Raw genomic sequence first — 18,834 nt, 5'->3', positions numbered from 1 at the left:
GCCCAGCTCTCGCCTCTGAGGGGGCGGGGAGGGTGTAGGGGCCTCCGGGTGCCCCCTGGGCCTGCGCGGGGTCCTTCCGCGGGAGGCCTTCCTCGGAGCCGCACGGAGAGGAGGGGACTTTCTGAACCTGCCTTGGCCAATAGGGCGCGCCAGGTCCCGGCGGGGGGCCGGGGACACCTGTGCAGAAGCAGGTCCCTGGCCGGAGGCCTGAAGCCGTCGGTGCAGATGCCTGCACCCCCTCAACCTGAGAGTGGGTACCCCGGAACCGCTTGGTCATGTAGGGCGAGAGGACAGCTTCCAGAGTGTCTGCGTGCTGCTCATCATCTCCGGGAAGCACTGTCCTGCCCGGAGTAGAACCACCTCCCACCAGGGGAAGAGAAGCCAGGATTCTCCTGGAAAAGCCACAGGAAACTGCCTGTCCTGCTCCAGCCGGTTCTTAGTCGAGGGCCACGTCACTGAAGTGGCTCCGCTGCTCTGGGAGGAGGCCAGGCAGCCCTGACCACCCCCCTCCCTGCCTCCGGTGTCACCCAGCAGATGACTAGAGGTGGGACCTCGCCATCCCACCTGGAGGTGCTGCCCTAGGCAAGAAAGAGGGCCAGGCTGGTGCCTGCGCCCCTGCCCGCTGGCTGGCCCTGGGCTGGAAGGAGCTGATGTGTAGCCAAGTCCCCAGGCTCTGGGCTCGAACCCGTGGCAGCATTTTCTCTCTCTAATAGAGACCCCTTTGCCAAGAACCAGGGTTACCTCCTGCTCATTCTTACCTGCCTGCGCCCTGAAACCTCAGTGCTGTGTAAATACCTGAATACAACTTGCCTCTCACCAGGGTCTGTCTCCAAGAACAGAAAGCACCAGTGTGTCCACACGTGACCCGCGCTCGGCACCGCCCACCGAGCGCTTTTTCTTGCCTGCTTTTTGCTCCTACAGTTGTTTTCCCCTCTTTATTTCCACCTTGTATAGTGAACGTTGAATGTGCTGAATCATGAAATCTGACTGGAAGGAAAAGTTATTTTTGGCCATTTATTTAGTAAAAAGCACTCTAGAGAATGCAACCCAGAAATGTGCTTTATTGTGATAGCTTCATGTAAGAAAAGAACTAAATAACGCATATTTCCCCTTTGTCATCTTCACTTGGGAATCACTTTTAATGTGAGCCAGCATGAAACCATTTAAGCAATATGCAGTATTTTAAGATATAAAATTACCCATGTTTTTAATAGCAGCTCACATGTATTGAACGCTACGTGCCGGGCACCCGAGACAGGCACATGCAACAGAGAAGTTAGAGGACGCGTCGCGGTCACCCTGCAAGGAAGCCGGGACTCCAGCCTCGGTGCTGCACTTGAGCTCTGGCCATTACACGGCTCAGCCACGTGTGGCTGCAGAGGCAAAGGGGAGGGGTTTCCGTGTCTTGAAATCACGTTGTGCGCGTGGGGCTTCGACAGGGGCTTTGCTCGGTCAGTTTGACCAGGGGGCTGTGGAATGACAGTTTGACCAGGGGGGCTGTGGAATGACACGGGGTGGGTTTGATCCCTCTAATGGTAGTAGCTCTCCAACCCTCCCCCTTGCTGCGTCACCCCAAGTTCCCATCCACCCCCTCCACACAGTCTTACCTGCTCCCCTGCCTCCAAAGGCTGTGGTTGCTGGGTCTCCTTCCTGCAAAGGCATCCTGAGCCTGCGCCTCCTGCTGGGCACCTGCCCAAACCTCCCTTCCTCCAGACTGGAGCTCATCCCTACCCTTGGTAGGTCCTCAAAGACTATTTTTTCCTGCAGGAAGGAGGAAGGTGTGGAGGGCATTTGGCCACATATGTAAGGATTCCTGATGTCAGGGGCCTGGAGAGGAATGGCTGCATGAGGTAAAGGACTTGACCACAGGGGGATGGTCAGGGAAACCGTCACCTGTGGGAAAGAAAGACTCAGCTTGGCCGTTGACAGGAGCCCCCCTGTCATATACAAGTCCCAGCACAGAGGAATCCTTGATTGAAGTAGGATGACTTATTTTCTCTGCGCCTCGCTTTCTGGACCCAGGGCTGATGGCCCTGCTATCTCCCGCGGATTCCCATCAGGCTGGGTTAGGCTGTGTGCCCGGTGGTGAGCTGGGCACTGCCCTCGTGGAGCTTGAGGTTTGGTGTAAGAGCAGGACGTGAGCGTCAGGGGAGCCAGCTTTGTGATGTTTGCACTGGGGGAGGCCTCGCTAGATCTGGCGGGCTAATCCCGATTCTCTCAGGCACGTAAAAATCAACGTTCATTTGCCGTCGTCCACATACGGACGCTTTGTCACTGGCCACTGCACCGAGAAACGCACATTTACAAACATCAATATTCAAACCTGCCTCGATATGTACTTTTATCTCTTTATCCATAACAAGCAATGAGCCTGGTGGCCAGTGCCAAGCAGCCAACAGTTTAAGTGTGGGACGAGGTGGGGATGTGACAGTGCCCGGATGGCAGGTGCCACTCCCAGGGCACAGAAGGACAGAGGGGCCCCGTCACGGAAACCTGGTGGAGGTGGAACTGGGCCCCTGAGCCCAGACGTCAGAACTTGGTCCCGGGCCCTGTTTTATTTGCAGGCATCTCACTCCACTCCAGTGTGAAATGTGTCCTACGTGGATTTCTCCTGTGGGGACCGTGGAGTCAGGAGCCACCTGCTCTCTTCATCTGTTTGTTACTTCTTAGCCCAGAGCTGAGCACAGCCCGTGGTCTCAGCAAATCCGTGTTAATACAGATGTGATTTGCTTTTCTTAAAATATATTTTTATTAATTTCAGAGAGAAAGGGAAAGGGAGAGAGAAAGACAAACAAACTTTCCCAAACTCAGAGGCTTCAACAACAGCCGTGCTCCTCACACCTGTGCCTGCAGGTCGGCTGGGACAGTTCTGCTGCCCTGAGCCTGGCTGGCTGGGTCCAGCCAGGTGTGGCTCCAGGCCGTGCATTCATTCCATCCACATCCCTCATCTTCTGGGACCAGATATCCCAGGCTGTGCTTCTCATGGACATGGCAGGACTTCCATGGGCAAGCACATCCAAGACTCTGCTGGCAGCCCCCTGACCCAAGCAAGGCATGCGGCATGGCTATGAGAAGGTGGAGGGTTGGGGTGTCAACTGGCATAAGAGCCCGGAGAGGCCTACATGGGCCCCGAGCCTGTTGGTGCTGGCGACCCGAGAAGGACAGGCACGTCCGCTTGCGTCCTAGGCTCCCTTGTCTCCACCCACACGCTCCCAGAGCATGCGACCCTCTCAAAGGCACCCTGGCCTTCAGAGAGGACAACCCCACCGTGAGAGGTGGCCATGGCTCTGTCCTGCCTGGTCACCTGCCTCCCCTTGTAACGTATGGCTTCATCCCGAGACCTTATTTCTGCACCTTGCCTGTGGAAGGCCCCTCCTGGTTCCAAGCTCCCCAGGAGAAAGGGAAGAACTGCTGAGTGGGCTGGGGGCCGAGGCAGGTGGCCTTGCAAAGACGGCCACTACAGTGACCTCACAGCAAGGAATCTGCCTGCAAGAGAGGCGTGGCCTTCATCCCAGCGATAGGACCAGGTGGAAAGTGTGTCTTGTTATTCACGAGCCCCTGGGACCTTACCTGATAGTTTATGCTAATGAGGAGACTCGGGGTGGGAGCCAGCCATGCCAGAAAGAGCACTCACGTGATCAGAGGGTCGGTGCGTGGAACCACATGATATCATCCCACCTCTGGGAGGAGAAGCGGGGATTTATTTCATCTATGGGCAGATGAACCAAGCAGTCATGCCTATGTGATGAAGCCTCCATAAAAACTCTGGACCTTGAAGCTCTAGTGAGCTTCCCTGGCTGGCAGTACTCAGTTCATGTTGACTCTCATGTGTCCAAGAGGGTAATGCCACCCAAAACTGCATGGGGAGAGGACAAGAGCTTCATGTTTGCCCCCTCCCCTGATTCTGCCATATGAGTCTCTCCCTTGGGGTGGTTCTCACTTGATACTTTGCCTGGAATAACCATGGGTGCAACCTAACACCCCTCCTGAGTCCTATGACTTATTCTAGCAAATCAGAACTCAACTATAACATCAACCATCAGTTCAATATAATTAGGATCTAGTTGACATCTATAAAACGGTCCATTCAGCAATGGCACTGTACTCATTCTTTCTAATTATTAGTGAAACATATACCAATATAAGTAAACCATATAATATAGGCCATAAAACAGATTTCAACAAATTTAAAAGAATAAAAATCATACAGAGTTTGCTGTCTAACCACAAGGGGAATCCCCAAATGTGCAGTTGGTATCAGAGTCTTGGGCAGACTAGGCAGTCTGGAGGTCTATGCCCTTGACCTCAAGTTCAACTAACCCTGGGTAAAGCCCCATCCAATTTGCCCATTGAAAGGTGGCCCAAAGCCTGTATAGCATCTGAAGCAAAGTCCCAGAAGGGAAGTCTGATGAGGTTTGCACAGAGACAGCTCCAGGTGGAGTCCTGGTTGGAAGGCCCTGGGCTCCTGACTGAGCCACCCTCTACCCTGACCTGGGGCAGGCCACACCTTCCAACCAAAGTTTCTTTCAGTAGCCCCTAATCTTGGGCAATTTACTTACCCTCTCCATGTCCCAGTTAGCAAGATGTGTGGTCCTGTGTACCTAACCCAGAAGAATGGCAAAGGAAGTTCTCTAAACAATAAAAGAAGGACCCTTGGAACATACAAAGAGATCAACATAAAAATACAATGATTAACTTAAAATAGAATTCTAACAAGTGTTATATAACCCACAGACTGAATAAGAAAAAGACTTAGCCCTAGCCGGTTTGGCTCAGTGGATAGAGAGTTGGCCTGCAGACTGAAAGGTCCGAGGTTCAATTCCCATCAAGGGCACATGCCCCGGTTTGGGCTCAATCCCCAGTGTGGGGTATGCAGGAGGCAGCCAATCAGTGATTCTCTCTCATCATTGATGTTTCTCTCTCTCCCTCTCCCTTCTGAAATCAATAAAAATATATTGCAAAAAAGGAAAGAAAGAAAGGGAGGAAGAAAGAAAGAAACATAAAAGCAGAGGGATTAAACTAAAAGTAAAAAATAAAATGGTAGACTTAAGCACTAACATATTAAAAAACTACATTAAATGTAAATGGTCTAAATACACCAATTAAAAGGCAAAGATTGCCAAAACACATTTAAAAACATGACTCAACAATATGCTGTCTAAAAGAAAAACATTTCAAATATAATGATATAGGCAGGTTGAAAGGGGTGGAAAAAGGATATATCACATAAACATCAATCAGAAAGGAAGAAGAATTGACTATATTAATGTAAGATAAAATGGGCTTCAGAGCAAGGAAAATTACCAGAGATGGAGAGAGGCATTTTATAATGATAAAAGAAGACAAATCAATGTTAAATGTGCTTGCACCAAAAAGCAGCTCCAGACATGTGAAGCAAAGACTAATACAAATGAAAGAAAAATTAGAGAAATCTACAATTATAGTTGAAACATTTCTCAACAATTGATAGAGCACTTAGACAGAAAGTAAGCAGACATGAAAGAACTCAACTATAACATCAACCATCAAAGCTAGTATTTAGTAACAGAAAACTCTTCAGACACTTGGAAACTAAACAAGGTACTTCTAAATACTACCATGAGTCAAAGAAGTCTTGAGTGAAATTTTAAAAAGAAATGCATTAAACTGAATGAAGCTTAAAAGACAACATATTACAAGGGTGTAGGATGCAGCTAAAGTAGTGCTGAGAGGACAATGTATAGCATCAAAATGCATACATTAGGGAAGGTGCTGGACCAAGTGGAAAGGCACAGGCAAACACATGAATCTCAACTGAAGACTCATGCCTTCTACAAAAATTAATTCAAAATAAATCATGGACTTTATGTAAAAATACAAAACTATTAGCAAAAAGCATAGAAGAAAATCTTGGGGAACTAAGGCTAGTCAAAGAGTTCTTGGACTTGACATAAAAGCACAATCCAGCCAAAACCGGTTTGGCTCAGTGGATAGAGCGTCGGCCTGCGGACTGAAAGGTCCCAGGTTCGATTCCGGTCAAGGGCATGTACCTGGGTTGCGGGCACGTCCCCAGTGGGGGATGTGCAGGAGGCGGCTGATCGATGTCACTCTCTCAACGATGTTTCTGACTCTCTGTCTCTTTCCCAGCCTCTCTCGAAAAAATCAATAAAATATATTTAAAGAAAAAATCCAGGGGTACTAAGTAACATTTGCCAAAATATTAAAAAATAAATAAATAAAAAATAAAAGCACAATCCATAAATGGAAAAACGAATAAATTGGGTTTAATCAAAATATGTTGGGAAAGGCAGTCTCCTGCATGTAGTCTTTTGACCCTCCCCTAGCCGCTACCTCACCAAGAAATACGGAGCCCACATAGCCCATGCTGGACTTGTCGTCCTATGAAGGATATCTTGTCCTATTTCAGACTCAATGCGTGCCCTCTGTTCTGCTTCCGTGTGTCTCCTATGGCACCTGGCCAAACCCACTACTGCACCTATCCCCTGCAGGGAGTGAGCTGGGTCTTTCTGACCCAGCACAAGGCGCATGACCCTGCACAGGTTGCAGGGGAGGGGCCTGCTGGTCATGGGGTGCCAATGCCCACTTCTGAAACAGACCTTGGCTGCCTCGCCTCTGTTGAGGAAAGTGTTGTTCTATCCAGTGTTGTGTTGCTAGACTGTGCTGTTTCCTTGGCAACTATGATACCTGATGCAGAGAGCAGATGTGCTCAGATTTCCACTCCTGGTGATAGGACAGAGGTCACTTGCTTAGAAAAAAATTTTTTTAGGTTTTCCCTGCAAGAGACCCTGATAAGAAGATGAAAAGATAAGCTACAGACTAGGAGAAAATATTTGCAAATCAAATATCTGACAAAGAACTAGTATCTAGAATATATAAGGAATGCTCAAAACTCAACAGTAAAAGAAATAATTTAAAATAATAAAAGGGTAATATGCTAATTAGACAGGACATCTTCTGGACGTCCTTCCTGATGAAGCTGAGGCTAGAAGGAAGCCAGGCCGGGTCCCAGGTGCCTGTCAGCGGCCAGAGGAGGGAAGCCCAGGTCCCGGGACCCGGAGGGAAGCCGGTGCTGGCAGTCGGGGTAAGGAAGGCCTACTCTTGCACAAATGTTCAAGCATCGGGCCTCTAGTAATAATAATAATAATAATCTCATTAGAAGACTGGCTAAAAACATGAAGAAACATTTCACCAAAGATGGCAATTCATCCATGAAAAGTTGTAAAACATCATTAGTCATTAGAGAAATGCACATTAAAATCACTAGGAGATACGGTTACACAGCCATCAAAAGGGCTAAAATGAACAATAGTGACAGCACCAGACGCTGGCGTGGATGAGGAGAAACGGGCTTGCGTGTCCATTCCCGCCGGGTGCAGCCACTTTGGAAAACAGCTGGTGGTTTCTTTAAAAACTGAACATGTGCCAAAACCGGTTTGGCTCAGTGGATAGAGCGTTGGCCTGCGGACTGAAAGGTCCCGGGTTCGATTCCAGTCAAGGGCTTGTACCTGGGTTGCGGGCACATCCCCAGTAGGAGATGTGCAGGAGGCAGCTGGTCGATGTTTCTCTCTCATCGATGTTTCTGACTCTCTCTCTCCCTTCCTCTCTGTAAAAAATCAATAAAATATATTTTAAAAATAAAAAATAAAAAAAAATAAAAACTGAACATGCAACCACTATACCCCCTGGCAGTAGCACCTTGGGCATCAGCCCATAGGAAAGGAAACTTACATTCACACAAAAACCTGTATGTGAATGTGTGTCGCAGCTTTTCTCTTAATCGCCAAACCAGACTTTCCCCAGTAGGGCAGCTCCTTAAACTCTGGCCAATCAAATACTTTTTGCTTTGCTTCCATGTTTTCTGTATGCAAACCCCTCCCCTCACTCCTGCTGGGGACAAGCTCCTTACCACCTCTGGCTAGGTGGGCCCGAATGAAACAGATGTATGCTCACATAAATTCCTGAAAAGCTTTTCCAAAAATGTTCAGTTACAGTTTGTATTCAATATTATTTTGTGTTGGTTTCAGGTGTATAGTATAGTGGTTAGACAATCATATACTTTACAAAGTGTTCCCCCGATATTTTTGAAAGGTTTTCATGTGCCTCAGTTTACCTTTTATCACTCACTCCCACCAGCTCCTGGTCATCAGCAATCCGCTTTCTGTCTCCATGGATTTGCCATTCCAGACATTTCATATCAACGAGCCCGGACGGTACGTGGCCTCTGTGTCTGGCTTCTTTCCCTCTGCATCCTGCTTTGAGGTTCACCCCTGTGGCGCTGTGTCCCTTCAGCGGCTGTGTGTGGGCTCTGGCCCAGCCTGTGGGAGCTGCACCCTTTCTCCCCACTTCTCACCCGTCCTCAGCTCAGCAGCCTCGGCTCAGCGCCGTCACCCTTGGGAAAACGCAGGCAATCATTTCACTTTGAACAAACAGGTGTTGACCATCCCACGGACTCCAGCCCCACAGAACACTTCCGTGGGCTGTGGAGGAGCCAAAGTTGTTGTCCCTGAAACCCTGAGCCTACAGCTTTCTCCTGGGCCTGGGCCCGGCTACCCTCTGGTCGCAGGCCCAGCCCCTCCCTGGCACCCTGAAGGGAGATGCCGCCTTCACCTGGGCATGGTTTGGGCCCCCAGGGCGCCCGCCTGCCCAGCAGCCCTCCGTAGAGGAGAGGCCGGTGCGGGGAGGGCGGCCAGCCCCCAGCTCCGCCAGCACCTGGGGCAGGCTCTCGCCCAGGCTGCATCCCCAAACCAGGCTGGCCTCCAGGCACCTGCAGCCGCAGCCCCGAGCCAGGCAGGCGCCGCAGCTGCTGGGAAGCAGGGCCCGGCGGGCACTGCACTGGAGTGTGTAGGAATGCCCTCCACGGCTCGCTGCCAGGCCGGGAGCCTGGCGACCAGGGCCAGGCAAAGTGGCCGGCATCTCAATCCCGGGAGCTCCTGGCCAGGCACCGTCCTGACGCTCAGATGCCAGCACACAGGGAGCAGCGGAACGAATTCCAGGTCTTAGCGGGCCGGCTGCCAGGCCAGGCAAAGGCCCCGCCAGCTCTGCGCGGGAGCGCCCTGCGAGCCTGGTGGCCGGCAGCCCTCCGGGGAGTGGAGTCGGAAATAGTTGACAAGGCAAGGACACGCACATCAGAGGCTCAAACCATTTCCAGCAAGTGCTCTCTGTGTGGGTCTCTCTCTCCCCGAGGAGGGGTACAAACTGAAGTCATCAGAAAGATCCGAGATTTGGGTCCAGGTCTGAAGTCTAGGGTGTCGCTGAAACAGGAGGGTGTAGGGAGAACAGCACAGAGCAGGGGAGCCCTCACTTCCTCGCCCAACACCGACGGGAGCCATGAGACTGTCCAAGGTGGGTCACAGCAATGGAGCTCCGTGCACAGGGCTCCAAGCTATTCATGGGAAAACGGCAGAGCTAAAAACAAAATCATAAAATTAAGGGGAGAACGCAGGAAGCGGGAATGACTGAAACGCCTCCGTCATACTGAGAAGCCACACAGAAATTGCTTAAAACTGTCAAAAGCAGAAACAGAAGTGAAGGCATTTTACTGGTGGTAACACAAGGTCTGAAACCATAAACTGTTCACAGGGTTCAGTCCTGAGAGTGGAAAGGGGGTGGGGAACTCCGCTTTCTCATTTACTATCAGTCTCCCCTGCTTTAATATTTGTTCTTGGTGTGCATTACTTTTATAATTTTAAAAAATGTGGAGAAAAAGCCATGTGCACAGACCTCAATGTCCTTGTTTCCTGTAAATGTCCCCACTTGTTTATGATTTAGCCTTATGCCACTGGACTTTATAGAGGGTCAGTATAAAAAATGGCCATCTGAAGACTATGTCTATATTGTTTGAAAACTGCAATAAAAGACATTCGTGTTCATTATGTCTCCTAGAATTTCTCACCTGACAAAAGGTTTGTCTCGACTGGGGGAAATATATCTACAACAGATATAAAGGACAAAGGGGTTGACTTTCTTAGAGAAACTTTCTCAAATTACTAACAAAAAAGTCCTTTAAAAAAGTTCTAAATATCTGAATAGGAAAAAAAGGATAAAGGATACAAAGCAGCTCACCAAAGAAGAAATAACAATAGCCAAATAAAACAGCAAATTACCAGCATACCTCTCAGCCTGGTGAAATTAATGGGGGTGTGACGGGAGGAGACCAGCTCACAATGACCGTGGTGGGGGCCGGGGAGCCTGGCCTCTGAGCTCTGCAGGTGGAGCCTGTGGCTGTAAGTTGAAGACCACCAGGGAGCTCCTGGGACCACCAGGGAGCACCTAAACTACCAGGGAACACCAGGGAGCACCTAGACCACCAGGGAGCACCTAGACCACCAGGGAGCATCTAGACCACCAGGGAGCTCCTGGGACCACCAGGGAGCACCTAAACTACCAGGGAACACCAGGGAGCACCTAGACCACCAGGGAGCACCTAGACCACCAGGGAGCATCTAGACCACCAGGGAGCTCCTGGGACCACCAGGGAGCACTGGGGAACACCTAGACCACCAGGGAGCACCTAGGCCACCAGGGAGCTCCTGGGACCACCAGGGCACACCAGGACCACCAGGGAGCACCGGGGAACACCTAGACCACCAAGGAGCACCAGGGACCACCAGAAGCTGGAGGGAGGCAGGAAGGACCCTCCCCTCAAGTCTGCAGAGGGAGCGTCACCTTACCAACACCTGGAGTTTGGATTGCTGCCTCCAGTTTGTGGTACCTCGTGACGCGTCCTAGGAAACCAATGCCCTTGTCCAACAGCCTTAAGATGGACCGATGGTCTTGGGCAGCCCCCAGCAGGTCAGACTGCCACGTGCCTGGGGTCCATGTCAGGTCCGCAGCAACTGCCACCAATGTCCTGGTTTCAGGGCCTCGGGCCGGCTGCTCCGTCTGTGAGGAGTCTGCTCAGAGGTGGCACTGTCACTTTTGTGATGCCCACTGGCGTGGGCTAGTCGCCCCGGTGCAAGAGGCCGTGAGAGAAACCTCTGCCGGATGCCGAGCCCTGGCTGGATCTCACAGGTCGCTTCCTAAAAGGAAGATGGGAGAAGGATGGGGAGTAGTTTGGTCAGTGCGATCGCACCCCTCCCTACCATGCCTCAGGGGTGAAGTGGTGTGGCTCTGGACAGCACCTGGGCAGGGGGTGGGTCCTGGGAGGGAGGGGCTTCCCGGGGCAGCAGCACGAGGGGGCATGCAATCATGGCAGCAGGCAGAGCGAGGCTCCCGAGTGCGCGCAGCACCCGCAAACCCCCGGCTCTCTTCCCTTTTAGAAATAGGCCACAGAGGAACTTGATGCCATATTTAGCAGGTGACGCATTGCTCTCAACTCTCCGCTCCAGCAAGAAAGACAAAGTAAAGGGCAATCTGGCTGTCTCACCAGAGGGCACCGGGGATGAACCAGCGGATGCCACCCCAGCCCAGAGCCAGTCTCAGAAGGAGGCGGCGGCCTGGGCTCGCTGGGGGGGCCGGCTCACCGGGGCTCCCGGCGTGAGCTGGACACAGCCTGGGCTGTTTCCGCCACTGTGAGCCGGGAGATGTTTGCTGTGACCTGGTCCATCTAAACACCCATCAGGAGAAGAGCCTTTAAGTCACGCCTGCAACCCCAGGCCTACGAGCCATGTGTCACACGGTGCCACTGGCAGGGATGTGACTGGGAACGTAGCCCCTGTGGTGATGGACGGGGACCCTAAGAGCTGCTGCGCTGAGCCCATGGGGTGCGGGCACACAGAGTGGCTTCCTCCTGGTGGCGGACAGGGGGTCAGGTAACTTCTCTCTAATCCCCACCTCACCTGTGAGAGATGGTGGAGAGGACAGAATGGTGGACCCCAAAATGTGTCCCCATCCCAACCGCTAGGTCCTCTGACGTGACCTTAATGGCAAACAAGTGCCTATGACCTTGGGTGACAAAAGGTGCCCCTGAGTGAAGGCCTTGAGAGAAGGAGCTCATTCTGAATCCGCTGGTGGGTCCTACACACTGTCATGTGACTGCGCCTGGGTGCCCGGTTTGGAGCGTCATTCTGGGCACACTGGGACCAGGGCAACGCTGGCCAGGGGCTGAGAGCTCGCTGGTCTGGAGGCTGCTCCTGTCATTCCTCCCTCTGGGTTCTCCCCATGTCCGTCCCTCCGTCCCTCTGCCTCTCCACCGTCCCCGGTCCATCTCCCGTGTACAGAGGGCATGGCAAACCTGGCCCATCAGCACAGCGGTCATGGCCTCTCTCCTCCGTGGGCACGATCGCCCTCTTCTGGTCCCAGGTAACGACCATAAGAGCAGCACAGGGACCAAGAAAGCAGGAGGAAGCGGTAGGGACCGGTCTGTAATGGACCCACAAGGCCCGGCAGGCAGGCGTGGGCGGCAGCCGGGCGCTGGGTCCCTGGGACAGTACCGCCCAGGCCAGGGGTACGGGGACAAGGTCAGCACCTTTGGTGATAAGGGACCATCTGAAGCCGGCTGCCTCCTTCCACTCATCTTTCCTCTTTCCGAACGGGTTTCAGGTAGGCCTTTCCGAGGGTCAGCCTCAAAGTTCCTGGGCTGGTTGGGAAGGGCCGAACAGGGAGAATTTAGGAAGCAGACAGTCCACACAACACAACAGAACGAATTCCTGGCAAGCGTGAGGCATTGGTTCTCATCACCCGAGAAGCCACGCGAGCACGTGGAGGCGTGTGCTCAGTCTGAGGCCTCCCAATGGCTCTGACAACGCTGTTTCCCTGGTAGGGCTAAATCTTTCCTTTGGACGGTGCCATGCGCTGTCATGAGCGCTGATCATATGACAGATGGGGTGAGGACACGATTTCCATTTTGCAGATGAGCCTCTCAGCCGAGGCTGCCGCCGGCCTGCCTTTCCAGACCAATGAGCTCACGGGTGGGTCCGCAGGGCGGACGATCTTCAGCCAAAAGAGCTCCCCCTCCTGCCCAAATATCGCCTTGGGCCAGGTGTTCGCCTTGCCGCTCATCACCATGTCAACTTCCTATGACAACGTGTTATTCTTATTGTTATCATTATCATTATTTTGCAGATGAGGACTCAGAGGCCCAGAGAGGTGCAGGCCTTGTCTGCAGTCCTGCGGCCACCTGTCCTGAGAGCGCGGCGGCCACAGCAAGTACCTGGGCGCCCCTTGTGCTACGCTGGACACCCCTCCGCGCTCCAGCATCAATTACTACATCCCGGACTTGTTATCCGGATTTTACAGAGGAGGAAACCGAGGCACAGCAACCTGGAGAAATCCACCCAAGGCCACAGGGCTGGGAAGTGGGAAGCTGTCAATTATGCCAGGTGGGCGGGGCTCCAGCCTTTAGTGTCAGAAGCAGAGACTGGGCACTGGAGAGAACGCCAGCTGCCTCCTCCCGCCCTCCCCAGGTTGGCACTGGGACCTCCACCTCCACCCAGGAGGCTGCTCCCCAGGCTCCTCCCACCACACATGGGCCCCCCACAGAGTCTGCATATGGGTCTGTCCTGCCACATGGCTGCGCCCAGGTGGCTTTGGCCTCCATGTGCTGCGGTCAGGGGACAGGTGCCCTGGGCAGAGGCCTGGGGAGCACAGTGAGGCCCAGGTGGGAAGGGCCAGCTCTGTGTGCCCAGGGCTGAGGCGGCTCAGCAATGGCCTGTGGAAACGTCCTGTCTTTCATCACATGGACCACATGTGGGGGTTTTTACTGACTTCGTTGCTATGCAAGATTTTCCCCAGGACTCTCCCATAATCACGATTTCTAGTCAGGCTGATGATGTCTCCCTTAAGAGGTATTACTATCCCAATAAACTGTTCTTAAGGTGCATCTGCTAAGGAAATAAGCGGTAACAAGCACACTGCAGAGTCCCGCGGAGCGCAGGAGACATGCTAATACACAGAAGGCTGCTGGGTGGTCAGAACGGTGTTAACTCCTTGAATCAGCCTGCAAGGGACGGGTGCCTTTCTGGAACTCTCTCTGCTGGAGAGAAAAACTTACCCAATGCTTCCTCTGGTTGGAGCTTCGCAAAGGGCAGCGGTCAGTTGGGATAGAGGCAGCTTGCGGGGCCCCGGGAGTCCCTCTGGCCAGCAGCAGGGAGCCCAGGCGCAGAGCTGTCTCCTCCAGGTCTTGGCTCCGCCCCTGCCCATCTGGAGGCTTCAGGGTCTAAACCACCAAACCGCAGCTGGAGGAAGACTCCCCTGCATTTGGAGCCTGTCCTCTAATGGTAGGTGTCAACTACATCGCCTCATCTAAACATCCCAGGCATCAAGTATTAACCACCTGCTCTCAACACACTGTGAAATGCAAATCATGGCAGCTGTGTCATATCTTGATACAAAATTCATTACATGCATTGCCCCAAACTTCCAGCCTCATTACCCCGCGGTGTGCTCAGTGCTCACTACCAGAGGCGCGGCCTCTCGGCGGCCTGTTCGAGAAGCCGTCACGTCCCGGCGGCGGGCAGCTATGACAGAAGCCGGGAGTGGGGAGAACGTGCACCCCCCCGCCCCCAGGAGAAACGGGAAGCGAGGCGGTGAGCAGTGCATCCCCGGGAGAAACTGTGCTCACGTCAAAGCTCGCTCAGGATTCACCAGTCAACCCAGACGTGTCCACGCCTGAGACGCCATGGCTCCCCCACTGCAGGGCAGGGCGGGGCGGGGCCCCACTGGTCTAGCCCATGGTCGGCAAACTGCGGCTTTCGAGCCACATGCGGCTCTTTGGCCCCTTGAAATGTGGCTCTTCCTAAGCCTTAGAAGTACCCTAATTAAGTGAATAACAATGTACCTACCTGTATAGTTTAAGTTTAAAAAATTTGGCTCTCAAAAGAAATTTCAATCGTTGTACTGTTGATATTTGGCTCTGTTGACTAATGAGTTTGCCGACCACTGACCCTGCAGGGCCAACTAGCTATGTGCAGAGAGGACCTGCGGCAGCAGGGCCCCACCACCCCGGGGCTCCTGACAGATGAGCACGAGGACATGGGCTGGTCAGAGGCTCGGGACCCCCCCTTCTACCCACAGACACTCAGAAGCACCGCCAAGGAACCGCCGCTAAGCAATCACAGGAGCACCGGGCCGCCGGCACGTGGGGCGGGAGCACCTGGCGGCAGTTGGTAGGTTAACTCACCCACTCGGTGTTCCCTAGGGGTCATCGAACATTCCCGGTTCACAGCTGCCGTCTCGAGCTTCTGCCCCATGGAGGGCCCTGGGTCCGTTTCCTCCCCTCAAGAGCGCTGCTCCCGAGTGCTCTGCCCACTGTTCTCACTTATCTGTCCTTGAAATTGTTTTTGAAATGGACTCACTGAGTGACCCCCGCCACATTCCAAGACAGATGTGTTTTATTTTATTTTTTTTAAATATATTTTATTGATTTTTTACACTGGGGATGTGCCCGCAACCCAGGTACATGCCCTTGACCAGAATCGAAACTGGGACCTTTCAGTCCGCAGGCTGATGCTCCATCCACTGAGCAAACCGGTTTCGGCGACAAATGTGTTTTAAAGTCTGTTTCCAGGTGGATGGTGCCCATGAACGTTTGCGGAAGCCGCCCACACAGGTTCGAGAGTGACTGTTCACACTGACAGCCTGGGGGCCCAGGGCTCAGCTCCAAGAGCCCTGATGGGGGTCCTGCAGGGGAGGTGCTGTAGGCCTCTGGTGGGCAGGGCCTGGGCGCTGCCAGAGCTCGGTCAGGGCTTCCTCCGGCTCCATTCAACCTCTGAGCGCTTCACATCCTTCTTCCAAAGAATCTGCAGCATGTTCTCTGCCGGCGATTTCACGGGGCGTTCCTGGAGAGAGACTTCTCTCTCTTTTGAATGCATTTAGAAATGGCTGTGCTGGGGGTCCCAGGGGCTCCCAATTACTGGAATGTTCTCCTTAATTTGAAATGTTTCCCCTCGCAGCTCCCAAGAATTGGCACAAACGATCCCAGCGTTCAGGTTTGGATCAGAGCTCCAGCCCTAGCTGCTGTGACCAGAGGGGCAGCAGGCAGTTTGGGCACCAAATCCGGGCGATAAAACCCTCTGTGTGCAAACTGAAATATCCAAGGGAGAGTGCAGCCATGGGCTTGTGGGGCCCCAATGAGAAGCAGGGCTGTTGCTGTGATGGCTGTGACGAGGGGGCTGGGCAGTGACTGGCACAGCAGGTGACTCAGTGAGCCAGGCTGGGTGCCCAGCTCCACGGGGCTTCTCGCTCCCTCCAGCAAACCCGCTGGGCGTTGGGAACAGTGGGGACACCCCCCTATCTGAGGCTCTGTGAGCAGCCCCCTGGACGGCAGGAGGCAGGAGGCTGGCTGAGGCTCTGCCTCGGGTCAGCTGGAAGTGGGTGAGCAGCCATGGTGCTAACAGGTCTGATCGGACTGAGTCTGGGGGCAGCTGCGTAGCCGTGAAGTTTAACAGCCACAGACTCCTGAGGTGAGGGCCAGACTCACGCGGCGCTGTCCACTCCCAGGTGTGGTTATGGGCCTTGACGGTAAACAGAAACGACGATGACCCCAAACAGAAGACCAGTTCTCTCCCTCAGTCCTGCCCCACCGCCTTCCAGCAGACATGGCAGCAACCCCAACCCTGGGAGCCTGGGCAGCTGCTGCATGGCCCGCCCTGGCCTCCGCGCTACACTGCAGCCTGGGATGCTGGGCAGGGAGCTGGGCAGTAGCTGGTCGGCCAAGCCCAAGGGCAGGGCCTGATCTCACTGGCATCACCGCCCACCTCTCCTGGGCCCACCACCTGGCCAGGGCGGGAAGTGGACTCAGAGCAAGTCAGGCCAAATGGAGATCGTCTCCCTGGATGTTGGATGGCGCCCTCGGCTCTGACTGACCCGGGGGACCACAGAGGGAACGTGCAGGCACCCTTCTGGAGGCTCCAGGGGAGAGCCCACATCTTTGCCTCCACCAGCTTCAGGGGTGGCTGCACTCCTGGGCTGTGGCTTCCTCCATCCCTAAAGCAAGCAGAGGCAGGTCAAGTCCTGTTCACATCACGTCACTGAGACTTCCTCTCCGGCCTCCCTCTCCCACTTACAAGGACCCTGTGATGACACAGGGCGCTGGAATAAGGCAGGAGCCCCATCTCTAGGGCCTAGCAGAGCCGCCTTCATCCCATCTGCAATCTTAATTCCCCTTCCACGGAACCTTACACATTCACAGGCCACAGGGATGAGGACGGGACACCCCGGGGTGGGGTTTTATTCATGATTCTATCTACCACAGCAGGTTTCCTGGGCATCTTCTTGTTCTTGATTTCCAATTTGATTCCGTATTGTCAGGTTACATCTTCTGCATGAATTCAATCCTTTAGATTATTAAGGCTTGATATGTGGCCCAGCCTGAGGTCGTCTATCTTAGAGAACATCCCACATCTTTAATTGTTCATTCTTATTAGAGTTAACATTGTACCATTATGCAAAATACAGAAAACTTATAACTGTATAGGTCCAACTGCTCCCCAGTCCTTTATACCTGGTAAACCCCAGAAGACAATATTGGAATTTTTAGATTCAAACAGTATTATGTATTTCAAAGAGATTAAGATTTTGAAGTTCTTTTATAGTTACCCATATTTCCCAGTTTCGCTGCTCTGCATTACCTCCCTAAAATCTAAATTTCCAACTGGTCTTATTGTCCTTCAAAGAACTTGTTTTAGCATTTCTTATAAGTAGCAACAGAGTCGCTAAGTGTTCTTTAATCTGAAAGTATTTTTATTTTGGGGGAATACTATTTCTCCCTGATTATAGAATCCTAGGTTGACAGTTTTTTCTTTCAGCACTTTAAAGACATTCTTCCACTGCCTTCTGGCCTCCATAGTTTCTGATGAGATGTCTGCAGTCATTCAAATAACACTGCTCTGTGTACAATGTGTATAGTTTTTCTCTGGTTGCTTTAAAGATTTCTCTCTCTTTTTTAAAAAAATTTTCAGCAGTTTGGTTAGGATGCTTAGGTGTGGTTTATTTCTATTTATCCTGTTTGGGGTTCACTGAGCTTTTTGAAACTCAAATTCCTGTGTTTTGTCAAACTTAGGAAATTTCTTGATCACTAGATCTTTGAATTCTTTTTCTGCCACATTCTCTATTTCCTCTCTTCTTGGGCCTCAAATTGCATAGATGTTAGACCATTTGATATTGTCCCACGGGTTCCCAAGGCTCTGTCCATTATTTCCAGAGTGTTATTTCTTTGTCAGATTGGATCATTTATATTCATGTTCACGAACTCTTGACTCTTATTTCCATTCTGGTAGTAAGTCAATTCACTGAATTTTCAAAATCAAATACTGTTATTTTTTTCGGTTCCAGTATTTCCATGTAGTTCATATTCTTATCATTTCAATTTCTTAGCTGAGATTTATTTCCCCCCTTTCACTGCCAGCATATTTTTCTTTACTTCGTCAAGTATAGTTATAATATTTAAAATCATTGTCTTCTAATTCCAACACCGTGGAGTCATCTCAGGATTGTCCTCAGTTGAATGACTTTTCTCTTGAAATTGGGTCACATTTTCCTGTTTCTTCCTGTCGAGCAAATTTAGATTGCATCCTGGAATGTCATGTATTGGGCTGTTACATGTGGAGAGTCTGAATTCTGTTCTAATCCCCCAGAGAGAGTCGATTTTGTTGTTGTTGTTGTTTTATGAAGTAATTACCACAATTGGATTTAGTGTGAAAACTCCGTGTCTTCAGTATAAGCACAAATCACAGTTCAGATATTTTATTTTAGCTAACTTGCTTAAAGTCTGTGGAAAAGCATGTGTGGCTCAGGGGTCAGCCAGAGACATGAGTGGGGGTTATTATTTTTCTTTCTGTCCAGAGTTTGTAGTTTTCATTTGCAAGAGGGTGAGGTCCAGCATGAGTTTACTTGTCTTGTCCTTGTATTCATAGGCTTGTTTCTACCGCACAGGCATTCTGTTCTCCTGTCACTATG

The 18,834-nt window shown here is 52.0% G+C and overlaps 1 protein-coding gene across 1 annotated transcript in view; it reads right to left on the bottom strand.

Moving 5' to 3' along the window:
• EBF3 (early B-cell factor 3) overlaps window positions 1-15,128 on the bottom strand; it is a 135,974-nt gene extending 120,846 nt beyond the window's left edge. The window contains exons 1-3 of the mRNA XM_006754977.2: window positions 15,059-15,128; window positions 14,335-14,396; window positions 13,931-14,095 (exon numbers count right to left, since the gene is read on the bottom strand). Of these exons, the coding sequence (XP_006755040.1) occupies window positions 13,931-14,095; window positions 14,335-14,396; window positions 15,059-15,128 (297 nt within the window). The remainder of the gene's footprint in view (window positions 1-13,930; window positions 14,096-14,334; window positions 14,397-15,058) is intronic.
• Window positions 15,129-18,834: the final 3,706 nt, after the last annotated feature.

The sequence above is a fragment of the Myotis davidii genome, unplaced genomic scaffold, assembly GCF_000327345.1.
Source record: "Myotis davidii unplaced genomic scaffold, ASM32734v1 scaffold72, whole genome shotgun sequence".
Taxonomy (NCBI): Eukaryota; Metazoa; Chordata; class Mammalia; order Chiroptera; family Vespertilionidae; genus Myotis; species Myotis davidii.
Note: the sequence above shows the minus strand (reverse complement) of the source record. Positions and strands in the feature narration are given on the sequence as shown.